Source organism: Somniosus microcephalus, chromosome 24 (genome assembly GCF_052327205.1).
Source record: "Somniosus microcephalus isolate GS21.2 chromosome 24, FLI_Smic_1.0, whole genome shotgun sequence".
NCBI classification, from domain to species: Eukaryota; Metazoa; Chordata; class Chondrichthyes; order Squaliformes; family Somniosidae; genus Somniosus; species Somniosus microcephalus.
The window spans coordinates 23448317-23462364 of record NC_141010.1 but is presented as its reverse complement, the minus strand read 5'-3'; the positions used below and the strand labels follow the sequence as shown (position 1 = coordinate 23462364).

The window sequence follows — 14048 nt, the reverse complement described above, 5'->3', positions numbered from 1 at the left end:
GGAACTGTAATGAGTTGTTAAGATGTACAGGATAGCGGTACAGAGTGGCCCTCCCTGGCTTCTGGTCAGTGTTTACACATGACGGCATAGTTGGAATCTGTAATTCATGGGCCTGGATTCTCCAAATTGGTATTAGTTTAATGTCAGCAATCACCCATTTAATGATAGAGTAATGCCACTTGGAAAATCTAGGCTATTGTGTGGGGTTCAGCCATACTGCAGCTATAACATACTGCAGCACCAGACCCCTTCCTAAAATGTTACTGAACGATTGTGTGGCGAATTAACATGTTATCACATAGCGAAAGTAACAAAGAATTTCAGAGAAAACGACCAAGAATTCAAATGCTTACCAGGACTTTATGCTGCAGTTGCTGGGATCGATGGTTTCTGGGCGCACAGTGAAATTTTTACTAATATTAATAACTGGCCGAGATCTGGAAATAGACACATGCCATCAACTTTAGCAATTACACCACTTATATTTAATGTACCCCAAATACTTCTTTATCCTCTTGTTGGGCTGATCGTCCTGTGCACTGATGTTTTTTGACACTTTGATACAGTTTCCAATATTTTGGAATCTACAATGAACATGGGTATTGCAATTTTTAAATCTAAAAAGGAACAGGAGCTTAATTTTATTGAAAATGACTATTTGCCAATTGGAAATGATTTTTTAATTACATATCTTACATCTGTGGGCACTTCCCACAAAACTTCCTGTTTTCACATTTTTGTCAAATTTTCCTGTCAATTGTTTCCATGATAAATTCTCGCGTCCACATTTTAATGGAAACTGCCTATGTAAACTTGTCACATTGTAATTACACCCTTCTGCCATTGGTGGCAATGTAATGCCTCAGTTTTGCATCTCCCAGCTCCTCGGCCTGTACTGTAGAGAAACTTTTATGCTCTGACCAACTCTACTTTTCTGCTCCTCAAACTGCTTCAAGTTTTGCTATTTAACTGTAAATAATGCAAAAATGGAAGTATTACAGAAAAATAAGGTTGGAATGGATGACTGGGACTAAACTATGTCTACATGCTCTGGTCCAATTATCCCCTGTCCTCTAAACCCACTGAGTTTAATTCATACAACATTCCTGAGATCACATCTTACTCTTGTGAAGGTCGTACCTCAGTAAAACGACCCTGTCGGATAATGTTCCGATTAGAATGTCAGGGTATTCATTCCTATCGACATCAAGCCCTCCACTGATTGAGTAGCCAAACGTCTTGATAGTACTAGTTCCACCCAGGTTTGTTCCAGTGATGATCTAGATAATTAAAATGAACACAGGATTTATGGTTACAGGGCATCATCATTAATTGGAAAGGTTAGTTCTGATATATTTTCACCCCACAAGTGAAAACTACTTCATCCATCACATGTCTTAATTTTGAATATACTGCCTAAAATTCCATGATAAGGCAAATTGTGGCTTTGGTGAGTCACATGGCCTTTGCTTGTCCAATACATTCTAATGTTTTTATATTCATTTGGCATAAGGCCCTTATGGTCAATAGAAAAAGGAGATTGGGTTGGATTTGAACCTAAATTGGATTTGAACCCAAGTGATGAAAAGGGGAATACTGACACACCCAATTCTCCCTAAAACAAACAGCTGTAACGGTTCGAGTAGATCGCCACTAAATAAGAGAGTTTGACTTCGACGAACTATTAACAAGTTGTTTATTTACAGGAACAAACTAATTACATCAGGTAAGATGGCAGGTAAGATGGCTGACTGTAGGAGCACCGTGGTATAGGTCTTGTCCCAGCGGGGACTCCACGAGGACTAACTAGAAGTTTCCCAGCTCAACTGCCAGCAGGTTCCGAGTTCAACTGCCAGCAGGTTCCGAGCTCAACTGTTGGAAGGTTCCGAGCTCTGACGTCATGACGTCATCACGCAGAGTACAGGAGAGAAGCCTGAGTATAGTAACAGACACATACAGTAAGGTAAGTTAAAGGGAATTATGTATCTCAATGTAAGGGACAAACAATGGTACCGCCACACAGCTTTACTTAAAGGGGCATTGCCTTTGTGACCAAGTGTTTAGTAAACATTTATCTTCTTTGGTTTAGATGAGGATCTAGATGAGGCGTGTTTGAATTTTTTGATTTGTCACGAAGCCACACAGAAGGGACGCAGTGATGGATTTTGATGCAGCTTCCATCATCACCTTGTTGTGTGCGTGTGAACTAAAATAGCTATCGTCAAACATTTTTTCCTGATGATGCAGCTCCTTGAAGTGCTGAGTTTGGCAACTGCCTGAGCCATCATGTCTGCTTACAAAGATAAAAATTGCTTCATGAAATGCATCCTTAAAGATGGAAGGATTTCGGTGGAAACATCGTCACTGTTTGTGTTGCAGCAGATACAGAACCTGCCACAGGCTGAAAATTCACACATGGTCAACCCAGCAACCATGGAATTGAATTTTCAGAGCAACGTGTTCTTGTCTATTCTGGAACCGCGGGATTGAAATCAATGTTCCCCGTAATTTCTTTTGGGTGCGCGGCTCATTCAAAATACCGCGCACGTGCGATTTTTCCTATTTATAAGCCGGTCTGCTGGCTGCGCGGGAGCTGCCGAGAGCTGTACTGCCGCGAACATTGATTGAAATCCCTTGCTGAATGTTTTGTAGCAGACTGCCTGTTTCTTTCTGTGAATAACGCCATGCGACCATAATTGCACAAAGGCTTAGCTTCGAAACGAGTGATTTCCGAGAATAGTTTTATTGGGAGGTTGCTAATTACAGAGAAAAACAGGCATTCTGCCGGTTCTTCTTAGAAAAGACATTTCTATCCGAAGTTTCCGAAAACCCCATTGGTGCTCCAATGTGGTAGCACTCTTGCCTGTGAGTCAGAAAGTCGTGGGTTCAAGTCCCACTCCCGAGACTTGAGTGCAAAATCAAGGCTGACACTCCAGTGCAGTACTGAGGGAGCGCTGCACTGTCGGAGGTGTCATCTCTCATATGGCACATTAAACCGAGACCCCGTCTGCCCCCTCATGTATACATAAAAGATCCTTTGGAACTATTTCAAAGAAGAGCAGGGGAGTTGTTCCCCATAGCCTGGCCAACAGTTATCCCTCAATCAACATCACTAAAAAAATAGATTATCTGGTCATTTTCACATTGCTGTTTGTGGGAGCTTGCTGAGCGCAAATTGGCTGCCACATTTCCTACATTACAACAGTGACTACACTTCAAAAGTACTGCATTGGCTGTAAAGCACTTTGGGATGCTATATAAATGCTTTCTCTCTTTAATCAACAGGGTTCATATCCATACCATTCCCTTCGGAAGGCCTTGACCCCTTGTTGGGTTATGCTTTCACTGGCAGCTATGCCAAGAGGAGGTTTAATAGAGGTTATGAAGGATTTTGATCACGGGAATAGAGAGAGACTATTTCTCTCTGGATTTTGAAAGAGTGGCGTGGCATCAATTTAAAATAGTCACTAAGGGAGTGAGGAGAGGGGTTAGGAGAAATGTCTTTCTGCAGAGAGTTCACACACAAAACATCCATCAGGGAACCAGACGCTTTGGGCAGATACTCGGACACAGTGCCCATACAGCCGAAGATGTCGTGAATCAATGGAACCATATACTAGGGCTAATCTTAACTTTCAATGCAGGCAGTAAACGGGCAGGTGCAGTTTGGCCGCCCGTTATACACCCTGCCTGATTTTCCTTTCCATTGACTTCAGTGAACACCAGCAAAAAAAAGGTAAAAATCAACCCTCCAAAATATTTAAATTAAACTTTTCCTTCCATTCACTTTCGGACAGTCACCAGAGCTTAAAGTTTCCAGCTGGTTGTCAATGTGCCAGCGACAGCAACAAATGAAGGTACAAGGTCCCATTGTGCACAGATGGCACCCATTGACACAACCGCCAGTCAATAAATATTAATGATTTTTCTAAATAAATCCCCCTTCTGATTGTTGTAGAGTCACAGTCTGGTTCAGAATATATTCCTGGTTTAAATGTAAATAAACTCGATTATGAACCCAACACCCTGGCTACAGAAACCACAGGAAGATCTGGGCAAGGTACCAAAGAGCAGCCAGGGGCCATTGAACCACCTCCCAGGGCAGGTCACCACCTTTCGGGAGGGGAAGAGAAGTAACATTTTTCTTTTTGAAAAGAAATCGAAATAGGATTCCTGATGGCGAGATTATGATGCAGCAGAGGGGACTTTAAACCAGAAGGCCAAGTGTTCTGTGGTTTATCCACTTCCTGTGTGTGAGAGAGAGTCCAGAGCCACCACTGCATCAGCAGAACGCAAACTAAAATTAAACAAAGCACATGGGAAACCAAGAACATGAGCCAGGCAAAGACATTCAGTCTGTGACATCCTCATGTTCTTAATCATTTCCTTCAAAGAGAACTCCCAAACAACTGGCATCCGGACAAAGAAACCACACATCTTTGTAAGATCTGAGGGGCTAGAGATTCAGCCAGGCTTTCAACAAAGCTTCTCAATGCTGCAGTGATCCAATGTCTCGATTGTAGGAATGGAGGTTTCTCCATTGCCTGAACATCCTGTTCTATTTACTAAATCACACAACTTTCCTGGCTCCGTGGAACTTACAGCCGGTTTCCCGTTCCAGTCTTGACTCCATCACTCAACCAGACGCAGGTATCAAGGATCGGAATGGCGATTTGCCAAAAGAAAAGCATAAATCGAATCACTGTGCTATAGGGTGCTTGGCTGAAATAGAGCGAGCCTGAATTTCTGTCCCAATTCCTGGCTCTCAACAGGAGGATGCCAGCCGTTGTGGAGCATGCTGGGATCAAGAGTACACCCCATCAACAAAGCACCCGAGGGTGGGCGAGGGGAATGAAAAGCTGATCCGGCCTGTTCTACCCCGTAGGAATCTTTCTCCCGTTAGCAGATTGCAGAGAGACTTAGTCGTTCAGTAGGAGGGCACTTCCCCCTCACTTGTGGGCCCATGGCAGACCTCCTGGTTCCTATATCTAGGCCTCAATTTACAACCAGCACTTTGGAGTTGTTGCTGAAGCTGGGGTTTGGGGACCAGAGAGTTTAAAAAAAAATGTTTAAAATAGGAAAAAAAAACTGAATTAAAAAAAAGTCATAGGTCTGAAGCAATTCATAGAAAGAAAGAATTTGCATTTATATAACACATTTCATGATGTCCCAAAGCACCTCACAGTCGATGAAGCACTTTAGTCATCATTGTTATAAAGTAGGGCAACACAGCACTATGTACACAGCAAGGTCCCAAAAACACCAATGAGATAAGTGACCAATTAAATGGTTTCTGGTGATGTTGGTTGAGAGATAAATGTGGGACAGGACACCGGGAGAAGTCATCTGCTCTTCTTTGGATAGTGGGATCTTTCATGTCCATCCGAGAAGGTAGCTAGGCCTCGGTTCAACGTCGCATCTGAAAGACGGCATTTCCGACAGGGCAGCACTCCCTCAGTAACTGCACTGGAGCATCAGTCTAAATGATGTGCTCCAGACTCTAGAGTGGGGTTTGAACCCATGATCTGCTGACTCAGGTGAGTGTGTTACCACTGAGCCAAGGCTGACACCAGGATTATGTCTCTTAATAAGAAGTTAGTATTAGCCTAAACCATAACCTTCTTTGCTGAGGGAGAAAAAACAGGCAGCAGCAGAGACTTCATGGAGAAAAGAAATAGTATATGACTTTTCACTCCCGCATCATCAATTCTCTTTGGTAGCTGCACAGCAAAGAGCCAGTCATTTGTGTTCATCTAATACTGATTGTAACCAGCAGGTGGTGGTGTTGGTCTTTCTAAATCACTGGGATTGGGTCAGTGTTCTTCGTAGGCACCTCAAATATTCAGTTAACACTCCCTTGAAAGAGCATAACTAGAATGGAAAGGATTCCACTCACCTCAAGTTCAGGCATGCCAGTTTTCCTGTTCCTGGGTCAGGTGCAGCAGCAAACGTGCTGCTTAAAAGGGAATCCAAAAGTCTTCTATAGGCATATAAATAGTAAACTGGTAGTAAGAGGAGGGGTGGGGCCGATTAGGGAGCAAAATGGAGACCTACGCATGACGGCAGAGGGCATGGCTGAGGTAATAAATGAGTACTTTGCATCTGTCTTTACCAAGGAAGACGATGCTGCCAAAGTCATAGTGAAAGAGGAGATAGTTGAGATACTGGATGGGATAAAAATTGATAAGGAGGAGGTACTAGAAAGGCTGGCTGTATTTAAAATAGATAAGTCACCAGGACCAGATGGGATGCATCCTAGGTTGCTGAGGGAAGTAAAGGTAGAAATTGCGGAGGTACTGGCCATAATCTTCCAATCCTGCTTGGATACAGGGCTGGTGTCAGAGGACTGAAGAATTGCAAATGTTACACCCTTGTTCAAAAAAAGATGCAAGGATAAACCCAGCAACTACAGGCCAGTCAGCTTATCCACGGTAGCGGGGAAGCTTTTAGAAACGATAATCCGGTAAAAATTGTCACTTGGACAAGTATGGATTAATTAAGAAAAGCCAGCACAGATTTGTTAAAGGCAAATCGTGTTTAACCAACTTGATCGAGTTTTTTGACGAGGTAACAGAGAGGGTTGATGAGGACAATGCGGTTGATGTGGTGTACATGGACTTCCAAAAGGTGTTTGATAAAGTGCCACATAATAGGCTTACCAGCAAAGTTGAAGCCCATAGAATATAAGGGACAGTGACAGCATGGATACAAAATTAGCCAAGTTACAGGAAACAAAGTAGTGGTGAGCGGTTGTTTCTTGGACTGGAGGAAGGTGTACAGTGGAGTTCCCCAGGGGTCGGTACTAGGACCATTGCTTTTCTTGATATATATTAATGACTTAGACTTAGGTGTACAGGGCACAATTTCAAGATCTACAGATGACACAAAACTTGGATGTATAGTGAATGGTGAGGAGGATAGTGATAGACTTCAAGAAGTGCGAAGTGATACATTTTGGTAGGAAGAACGAGGAGAGGCAATATAAACTAAAGGGTACAATCCTAAAGGGGGTGCATGAACAGAGAGACCTGGGGGTATATGTGCACAAATCGTTGAAGGTGGCAGGGCAGGTTGAGAAAGCGGTTAAAAAAGCATACGGGATCCTGGGCTTCATAAATAGAGGCATAGAGTACAAAAGCAAGGAAGTTATGATGAACCTTTATAAAACACTGGTTCGGCCACAACTGGAGTATTGTGTCCAATTCTGGGCAACGCACTTTAGGAAGGATGTGAAGGCCTTAGAAAGGGTGCAGAAAAGATTTACAAGAATGGTTCCAGGGATGAGGAACTTCAGTTACGTGGATAGACTGGAGAAGCTGGGGTTCTTCTTCTTAGAGCAGAGAAGGTTGAAAGGAGATTTGATAGACGTGTTCAAAATCATGAGAGGTCTAGACAAAGTAGATAGAGAGAAACTGTTCCCATTGGCGGAAGGATCGAGAACCAGAGGACACCGATTTAAGGTGATTGGCAGAAGAAACCAAAGGTGACAGGAGGGAGCGAGTGGTTAGGATCTGGAATTCACTGCCTGAGAGGGTGGTGGAGGCAGATTGAATCGTGGCTTTCAAAAGGGAATTGGATAAGTACCTGAAGGAAAAAAAATTGCAGGGCTGCGGGGAAAGGGCGGGGGAGTGGGACTAGCTGAAGTGCTCTTGCAGAGAGCCGGCACGGGCCCAACGGGTTAAATGGTCTCCTTCTGTGCTGTAACCATTCTATGATTCTAATGACATTGCCCTCCAAACAGATCAGCAGGATACTGAAAACAGGCACCACAGGTCTCTTCAGCAGTGCCAGAGATTCGAACTGGGCAGAGGCACCCGATTTCAGGCGTTGGATAGGCAGCAGAAACTCACTGTGTAGCCTCACACATGAAGAATGGGCACTTCAGCGAGGTCCTGGAGATGCCCATGGAACTGCACGACAGTCTACATCTTCAGGAGATGAGGGCGGGAGTGGAGAAAACTGGTGGGAAACGGTTAACCTATTTTTCCTTATTCATTTTTAAACTAATAAATGGTAATTTTAAGATACAGGAATGTAATTAGTAACATGTATTTGTGTCAGATATTTATAGTAATTCTCATGTAATTTGAGAAGCAGTGACAGCTGCCCTGGGACACACAGCTTCGTGACTATAGACGTGCTGGAAATGTTTAATTGATCTGATAGTTTACATTGGGGTCTGAATTTGCAACCTCTCTCAAAGTTTGAGCGCAGTGTAAATGTTCGGTGACTGAAATGTTGATTGAATCTGTGCTTCTCCACTCCATGGCATTGGTCACCAAAGCCGGTTTTAGGTTCTTACTGGACACTGGAAGGATGAACAGCGATGGAGTGAAAGGCCTTCCTCATCAGTGGTTATTTTGTGATCTGCTGGGTTTTTTTCCCCTTCAGTAAAACCCCATCTTCCGGTTTCTAGTCTGTGAAAATTTGCTGCAGCTCAGCCCAGAGTGTGACAAAGAATTTACATTTATATTCCACTTTACCACATCTCAGAATGATCCCAAAGCACATCACATGCAATGATTTGCTTCTGTTGAGTACAATCATTGCTGTCACATAGGCAAATGCAGAAGCCATATGGAGCACTTACCCACAAAGCCATCAAGAAATTATATTGGTGTTATTTTTGCAAACCCCCTTCCTTCTAGACATGGTCCAGCACTCCAAGCCCAAACACTGTTGCATAATCAGAAGAAACCTGTTTACCCAGAGAATGGTGAGAATGTGGAACTTGTTAGTAATTGAGGCGAACAGTATAGATGCATTTAAGGGGAGGCTAGATAAGCTTATGAGGGAGAATGGAATAGAGGGTTATGCTGATAGAGTTAATTGAGGAAAGACGGGAGGAGGCTCGAGTGGAGCATAAACACCGGCATGGACTGGTTGGAGTGAGTGGCCTGTTTCTGTGCCGTATATCCGATGTAATTTTCACAGTTCCCAATAAACCATACCTGGCTAGGTTCAGGATCCAGTCCATTCTTACTGCCATGGTAAATAAAAACTTTGCCTGAACCATCGTAAGGAGCTCCAATAGCGACATCTGTGGAAAGAAAACAAAGGTGTTTGAACAACCCTTTACCCGGCAGTCAGTACAGAATCACATCTCCGAGATGGGAAAATTCGCACAAATATACGGGACCATTAACCAGCTCAGGACTGCCTGGCACTTTAAACACTGCAGGAATTTGAAGACGTTTCTCCTTCTCCCCCATTGTGCTAATTATCCTCAGAGGATTAGATTTATGAACATCTCATCCAGAAAGATGGAGCAGGGCAATTAATTTATGGTGACTGAGCAAGTCAAATTCAATTTTTATTACATTGGATTACAGGAATTTTACCATTGTTATGGGGATTATATTCAGTGATTCCTCCATTTTTCTGTTGAACTAATACAAATCTGTGGTCTTCAGAAAGGCTGATGAGGATTTTGCTGTCAACGTTTGAGATAGATTTATAGATCTGAATTGTTTTCTGACTGTATAAAAATACAATGGTTCAGCTAGTTAAGGCAGTCAGCAACAGAGCCATATAGACCATAAAGGTCTCGAGTTCAGTCTCTGGCCTGTGTTGAGTAAGTTGATCTCAGCAAGAGCAACACTAAAAGCTCTACAATTGGTTTTGGTGACCCTGCATTAAGGTTGTGGGAACTGCCCAGGTATACCCAGGATACCCTGATCACTATTCAAACATCGCACCACCACACCTACGCCGTGACTATGCAGTCTCCAGAGAATACAACCACTACACCAGCAAAGACATGCCGATCCAGGCTGACTTGAACAACCTACCACCAGCCCGTCTCAAATGTAGAAGGCCAATCTGGACCATCGCCGAAGCCCTTCAGCCCTGCTCCTATCTTCTGTGTTTCTATGGGGAAGTCTAGAACTCGGGGTCAGAGTCTCAGAATAAAGGGTCGCCCTTTTAGAACTGAGATGAGGAGGAACCTCTTCTCTCAGAGGATCGTAAATTTGTGGAATTCTCTGCCCCAGAGAGCTGTGGAGGCTGGTTCATTAAATACATTTAAAGTGGAGATAGACAAATTTTTGAAAGATAAGGGAGTGAGGGGTTATGGGGAGCGGACAGGGAATTGGCTTTGAGCCCAAGATCAGCCATGATCTTATTGAATGGCGGAGCAGGCTCGAGGGGCCAAGTGGCCTATTCCTGCTCCTATTTCTTATGTTCTTATAACTAACAGCTAAATGCTTGGAAGAACTGAGACATACCGAATGGATTCCTGCTAGAGGACCCCACAGTACAACCTGAAGGATCAAACCTTCCTCACAAACAGTGGACCACCATCAACCGCCTCAGACCTGGTCATGGTAGATGCTGCCACCTTCTCCATAGATGGAAGATGAAAGCATTCCCCATCCTGCGACTGTGGAACTTCTAATCAGACCCTGGAGCACATCATTGAGCGCTGCCCTCAGAGGAAATGCGCAGGCAGCCTACAAGATATCCACGCTGTTACACCGGAAACTTTGGCCTGGCTATCTGACTTAGATATTGACATTTGATTTGCTTCGCTACTCCGATACGAAAGAAGACTATCCAACGGCCCCTGATCAAAGTGAAAGTGTGTGGATGTTGGGTGAGGACAAGGGCAGAGTTGGGCTCAGCTGTGATGCCTCCTGCTCCCATCAGTTGAATAGCTTACTGATGTAATACTCACTGTCCAGGTTCATACATGAAGAATGGCCACTTAGGAGAGAGATTGGTGGGTGCCTGCAGAATCATGCTCCACCAAGCAGTCAACGTCTTCAGATGAAAAGGGAGGGAAGAAAAGTGGTGGAGAATACAGAAGCAAGCCTATTTTATGTACTTGCACAGGAGCTAAATTATGATAAATTACTGAGCTACTCCATGGGTGAAAGATGTGTTGCTAATGACATTTTAGACTTTAAAAAAAGTCAAAAAATATTTCTTAGGAGCTAGTACGATGTCCCTGTCAAAACCAGCTTGAATCCTCTTTCAGCTGCCACACATGGCCCCAGAACATAAACCTGTTCATAATTTGGTACTAAACTGACAATCTCAATTAGAAAAGCCACAGAGCTGGCTAAAGTGGGAAGTGAAAGTACCGCAGTGGTGCATCGGACTACTCTTGAGGTTGGGCCGAAACCATCATTTTCGGGACATTGTAGAAGGATATTTATTCTGCAAATATCTGTGCTGTAAATTATTATGCTAGCGGTCTTTATAATGACAAGAACAACCCACCCTCCTCCTCCCGATAAATACTTCATGACCTTTTTAGTATTAAGACAGAGTGGGTGGAGGGAAGCCCCTTAAGTGAGGAATGTCTAATTATTCATTAGGCCCAACTCTGTCTTAATGGCTCAGAACACGGTTCAATGCGGATTAATTAAGGGAAGCCAGCACGGATTTGTTAAAGGCAAATCGTGTTTAACTAACTTGATTGAGTTTTTTGATGAGGGCAATGCAGTTGATGTGGTGTACATAGATTTCCAAAAGGTGTTTGATAAAGTGCCACATAATAGGCTTGCCAGCAAAGTTGAAGCCCATGGAATAAAAGGGACAGTGGCAGCATGGATACGAAATTGGCTAAGTGACAGGAAACAGAGTAGCGGTGAACATCGGACTGGAGGGAGGATCACAGTGGTGTTCCCCAGGGGTCGGTACTAGGACCACTGCTTTTCTTGATATATAATAATGACTTAGACTTGGGTGCACAGGGGACAATTTCAAAATTTGCAAATGACACAAAACTTGGAAGTATGGTGAACAGTAAGGAGGATAGTGATAGACTTCAAGAGGACATAGACAGGCTGGTGGAATGGGCAGACACGTGGCAGATGAAATTTAATGCAGAAAAGTGCGAAGTGATACATTTTGGTAGGAAGAACGAGGAGAGGCAATATAAACTAAAGGGTACAATCCTAAAGCGGGTGCATGAACAGAGACACCTGGGGGTATATGTGCACAAATCGTTGAAGGTGGCAGGGCAGGTTGAGAAATCGGTTAAAAAAGCATACGGGATCCTGGGCTTCATAAATAGAGGCATAGAGTACAAAAGCAGGGAATTATGATGAACCTTTATAAAACACTGGTTTGGCCTCAACTGCAGTACTGTGTCCAATTCTGGACACTGCACTTTAGGAAGGATGTGAAGGCCTTAGAGCGGGTGCAGAAAAGATTTACAAGAATGGTTCCAGGGATGAGGGACTTCAGTTGCATGGATAGACTGGAGACGCTGGGGTTGATCTCCTTAGAGCAGAGAAGGTTGAGAGGAGATTTGTTAGAGGTGTTCAAAATCACGAGGAGTCTAGACAGAGTAGACAGAGAGAAACTGTTCCCATTGGCAGAAGGGTCGAGAACCAGAGGACACAGATTTAAGGTGATTGGCAGAAGAATCAAAGGCGACATGAGGAAAAACTTTTTTTACATAGCGATTGGTTAGGATCTGGAATTCACTGCCTGAAAGGGTGGTGGAGGCAGATTGAATTGTGGCTTTCAAAAGGGAATTGGATAAGTACCTGAAGGGAAAACATTTGCAGGGCTACAGGGAAAGGGCGGGGGAGTGGGACTAGCTGAAGCGCTCTTGCAGAGAGTCGGCACGGGCTCGACAGGCCGAATGGCCTCCTTCAGCGCTGTAACCATTCTATGATTCTATGTAACTATGAGTCAAAACATGGTTGTAAAACATAATAGATAAAGAAAACAAAGTGCCGACAATAAGGAGATGGAAGGTAAATGGGTCTCCTGGCAGATCTCAATATTCCTCCAGGTTTCATAGAAGACATCCCTTACAGTGGGAAACGTAAATAAATAAGCAGCCAAGTAACCTTGGTCTGCAGCAGACAGAAATCTCTAGTATGCTGCGAGTGGCAATCTTTGGCTTTGAAGCAACCATCGACTCAGTCTCACCAATGCTGTTCTACAACAAAACATATCCAGAGAGGAATTGCTTTCACCTCCGCTCATTCCAGTCAATGACTTCCTTCCTGCTGCAGTTGCACGGAGACCTGACTCTGTATACTAGCTAAATGTGTGAATCCACACGGTTGGACTGAGCAGAGCCGACTGGGCGACAAGCACACAAACCAGCTCCCTGCAGATATCCACCAACAACATTCTTCAAGTAACTGCAACAGAGAGCAGGTGGAATGACGCAGAAGCAGCACAGGGGAAGGTGTAGATATTGGCCTGAAAAGCAGAGTTAGGAGTCCTCTGCCAAGTCATCGTGGCATCAACCTGGCAGCATGGTGGCACGCAGCACCACTGTTCAGAACGGCGGAGGACCAGCGAAAGCCCGATTCAGATTTGGCTGAGCTCCCGACTTGAGCTGTGCCCAGAGGGGAAACTGCCCGCAGACACGAGGCAAAGTCACGGTGCCAGTCTGTGCCACTTGCTGGTGGTGACTGGCTACAGGTGCATTGGGGTGGGGGGGGGGCCCCCCGAGTGCAGTTGCAGTAGCAGAGATGGTTTGGGAGCAGAGACTAAAGATAACGGAATAAATTGCACCAAAGGCAACACTTAAAACATTGCACCAATTTGACATTTCGGAGATCAGGGGGTGGAATTCCTCCCTGTAAAAAATTAGGTATCCCCGTTTCACTCCAGAATTCAGGACCCACTAAGAAAAGTTCCAGAACACCTGGCTTTGAAAGATGTGATTGTTAGTAAGCCATGAATAATGGAGAAACTCAGACTTCCTCCTGCTTTTCATTGAAAGAGGAATTACACCCCACCAGATGTGGAGTCAAATCTAAACCTCCAGAGTGCAGTGTAACCCACACCATTTGAGGACACATTACTTTGGAAAAGCTACTGCAGGAACCATGGGGAGCAATACAGTGTCTTAACACTTTAATGAAACTAGTTTAAAAATGAAATGCACAGCAACACCTTGAAACATTTAAAGCGACAATGTTCTGAACGGCTCCCCCCTCTCCTTCAGTAGACAATGAGCGCATTCAGCTGTGTGCTGCCTGGGTGAAAGATCACCAGTTCCCGCAGCAGACAGTAATGCAATCATCACTCAAAGGAACATTCAGACATCTGAATTGTTACAACAGAGTGAG

The 14048-nt window shown here is 44.1% G+C and overlaps 1 protein-coding gene across 1 annotated transcript in view; it reads right to left on the bottom strand.

The window, feature by feature from the left end:
• The window catches only part of itga3b (integrin, alpha 3b), a 213534-nt gene that overhangs the window by 56627 nt on the left and 142859 nt on the right, over positions 1-14048 (bottom strand). Inside the window, exons 8-10 of the mRNA XM_085966312.1 lie at positions 8952-9040; positions 1141-1280; positions 354-437 (exon numbers count right to left, since the gene is read on the bottom strand). Of these exons, the coding sequence (XP_085822438.1) occupies positions 354-437; positions 1141-1280; positions 8952-9040 (313 nt within the window). The remainder of the gene's footprint in view (positions 1-353; positions 438-1140; positions 1281-8951; positions 9041-14048) is intronic.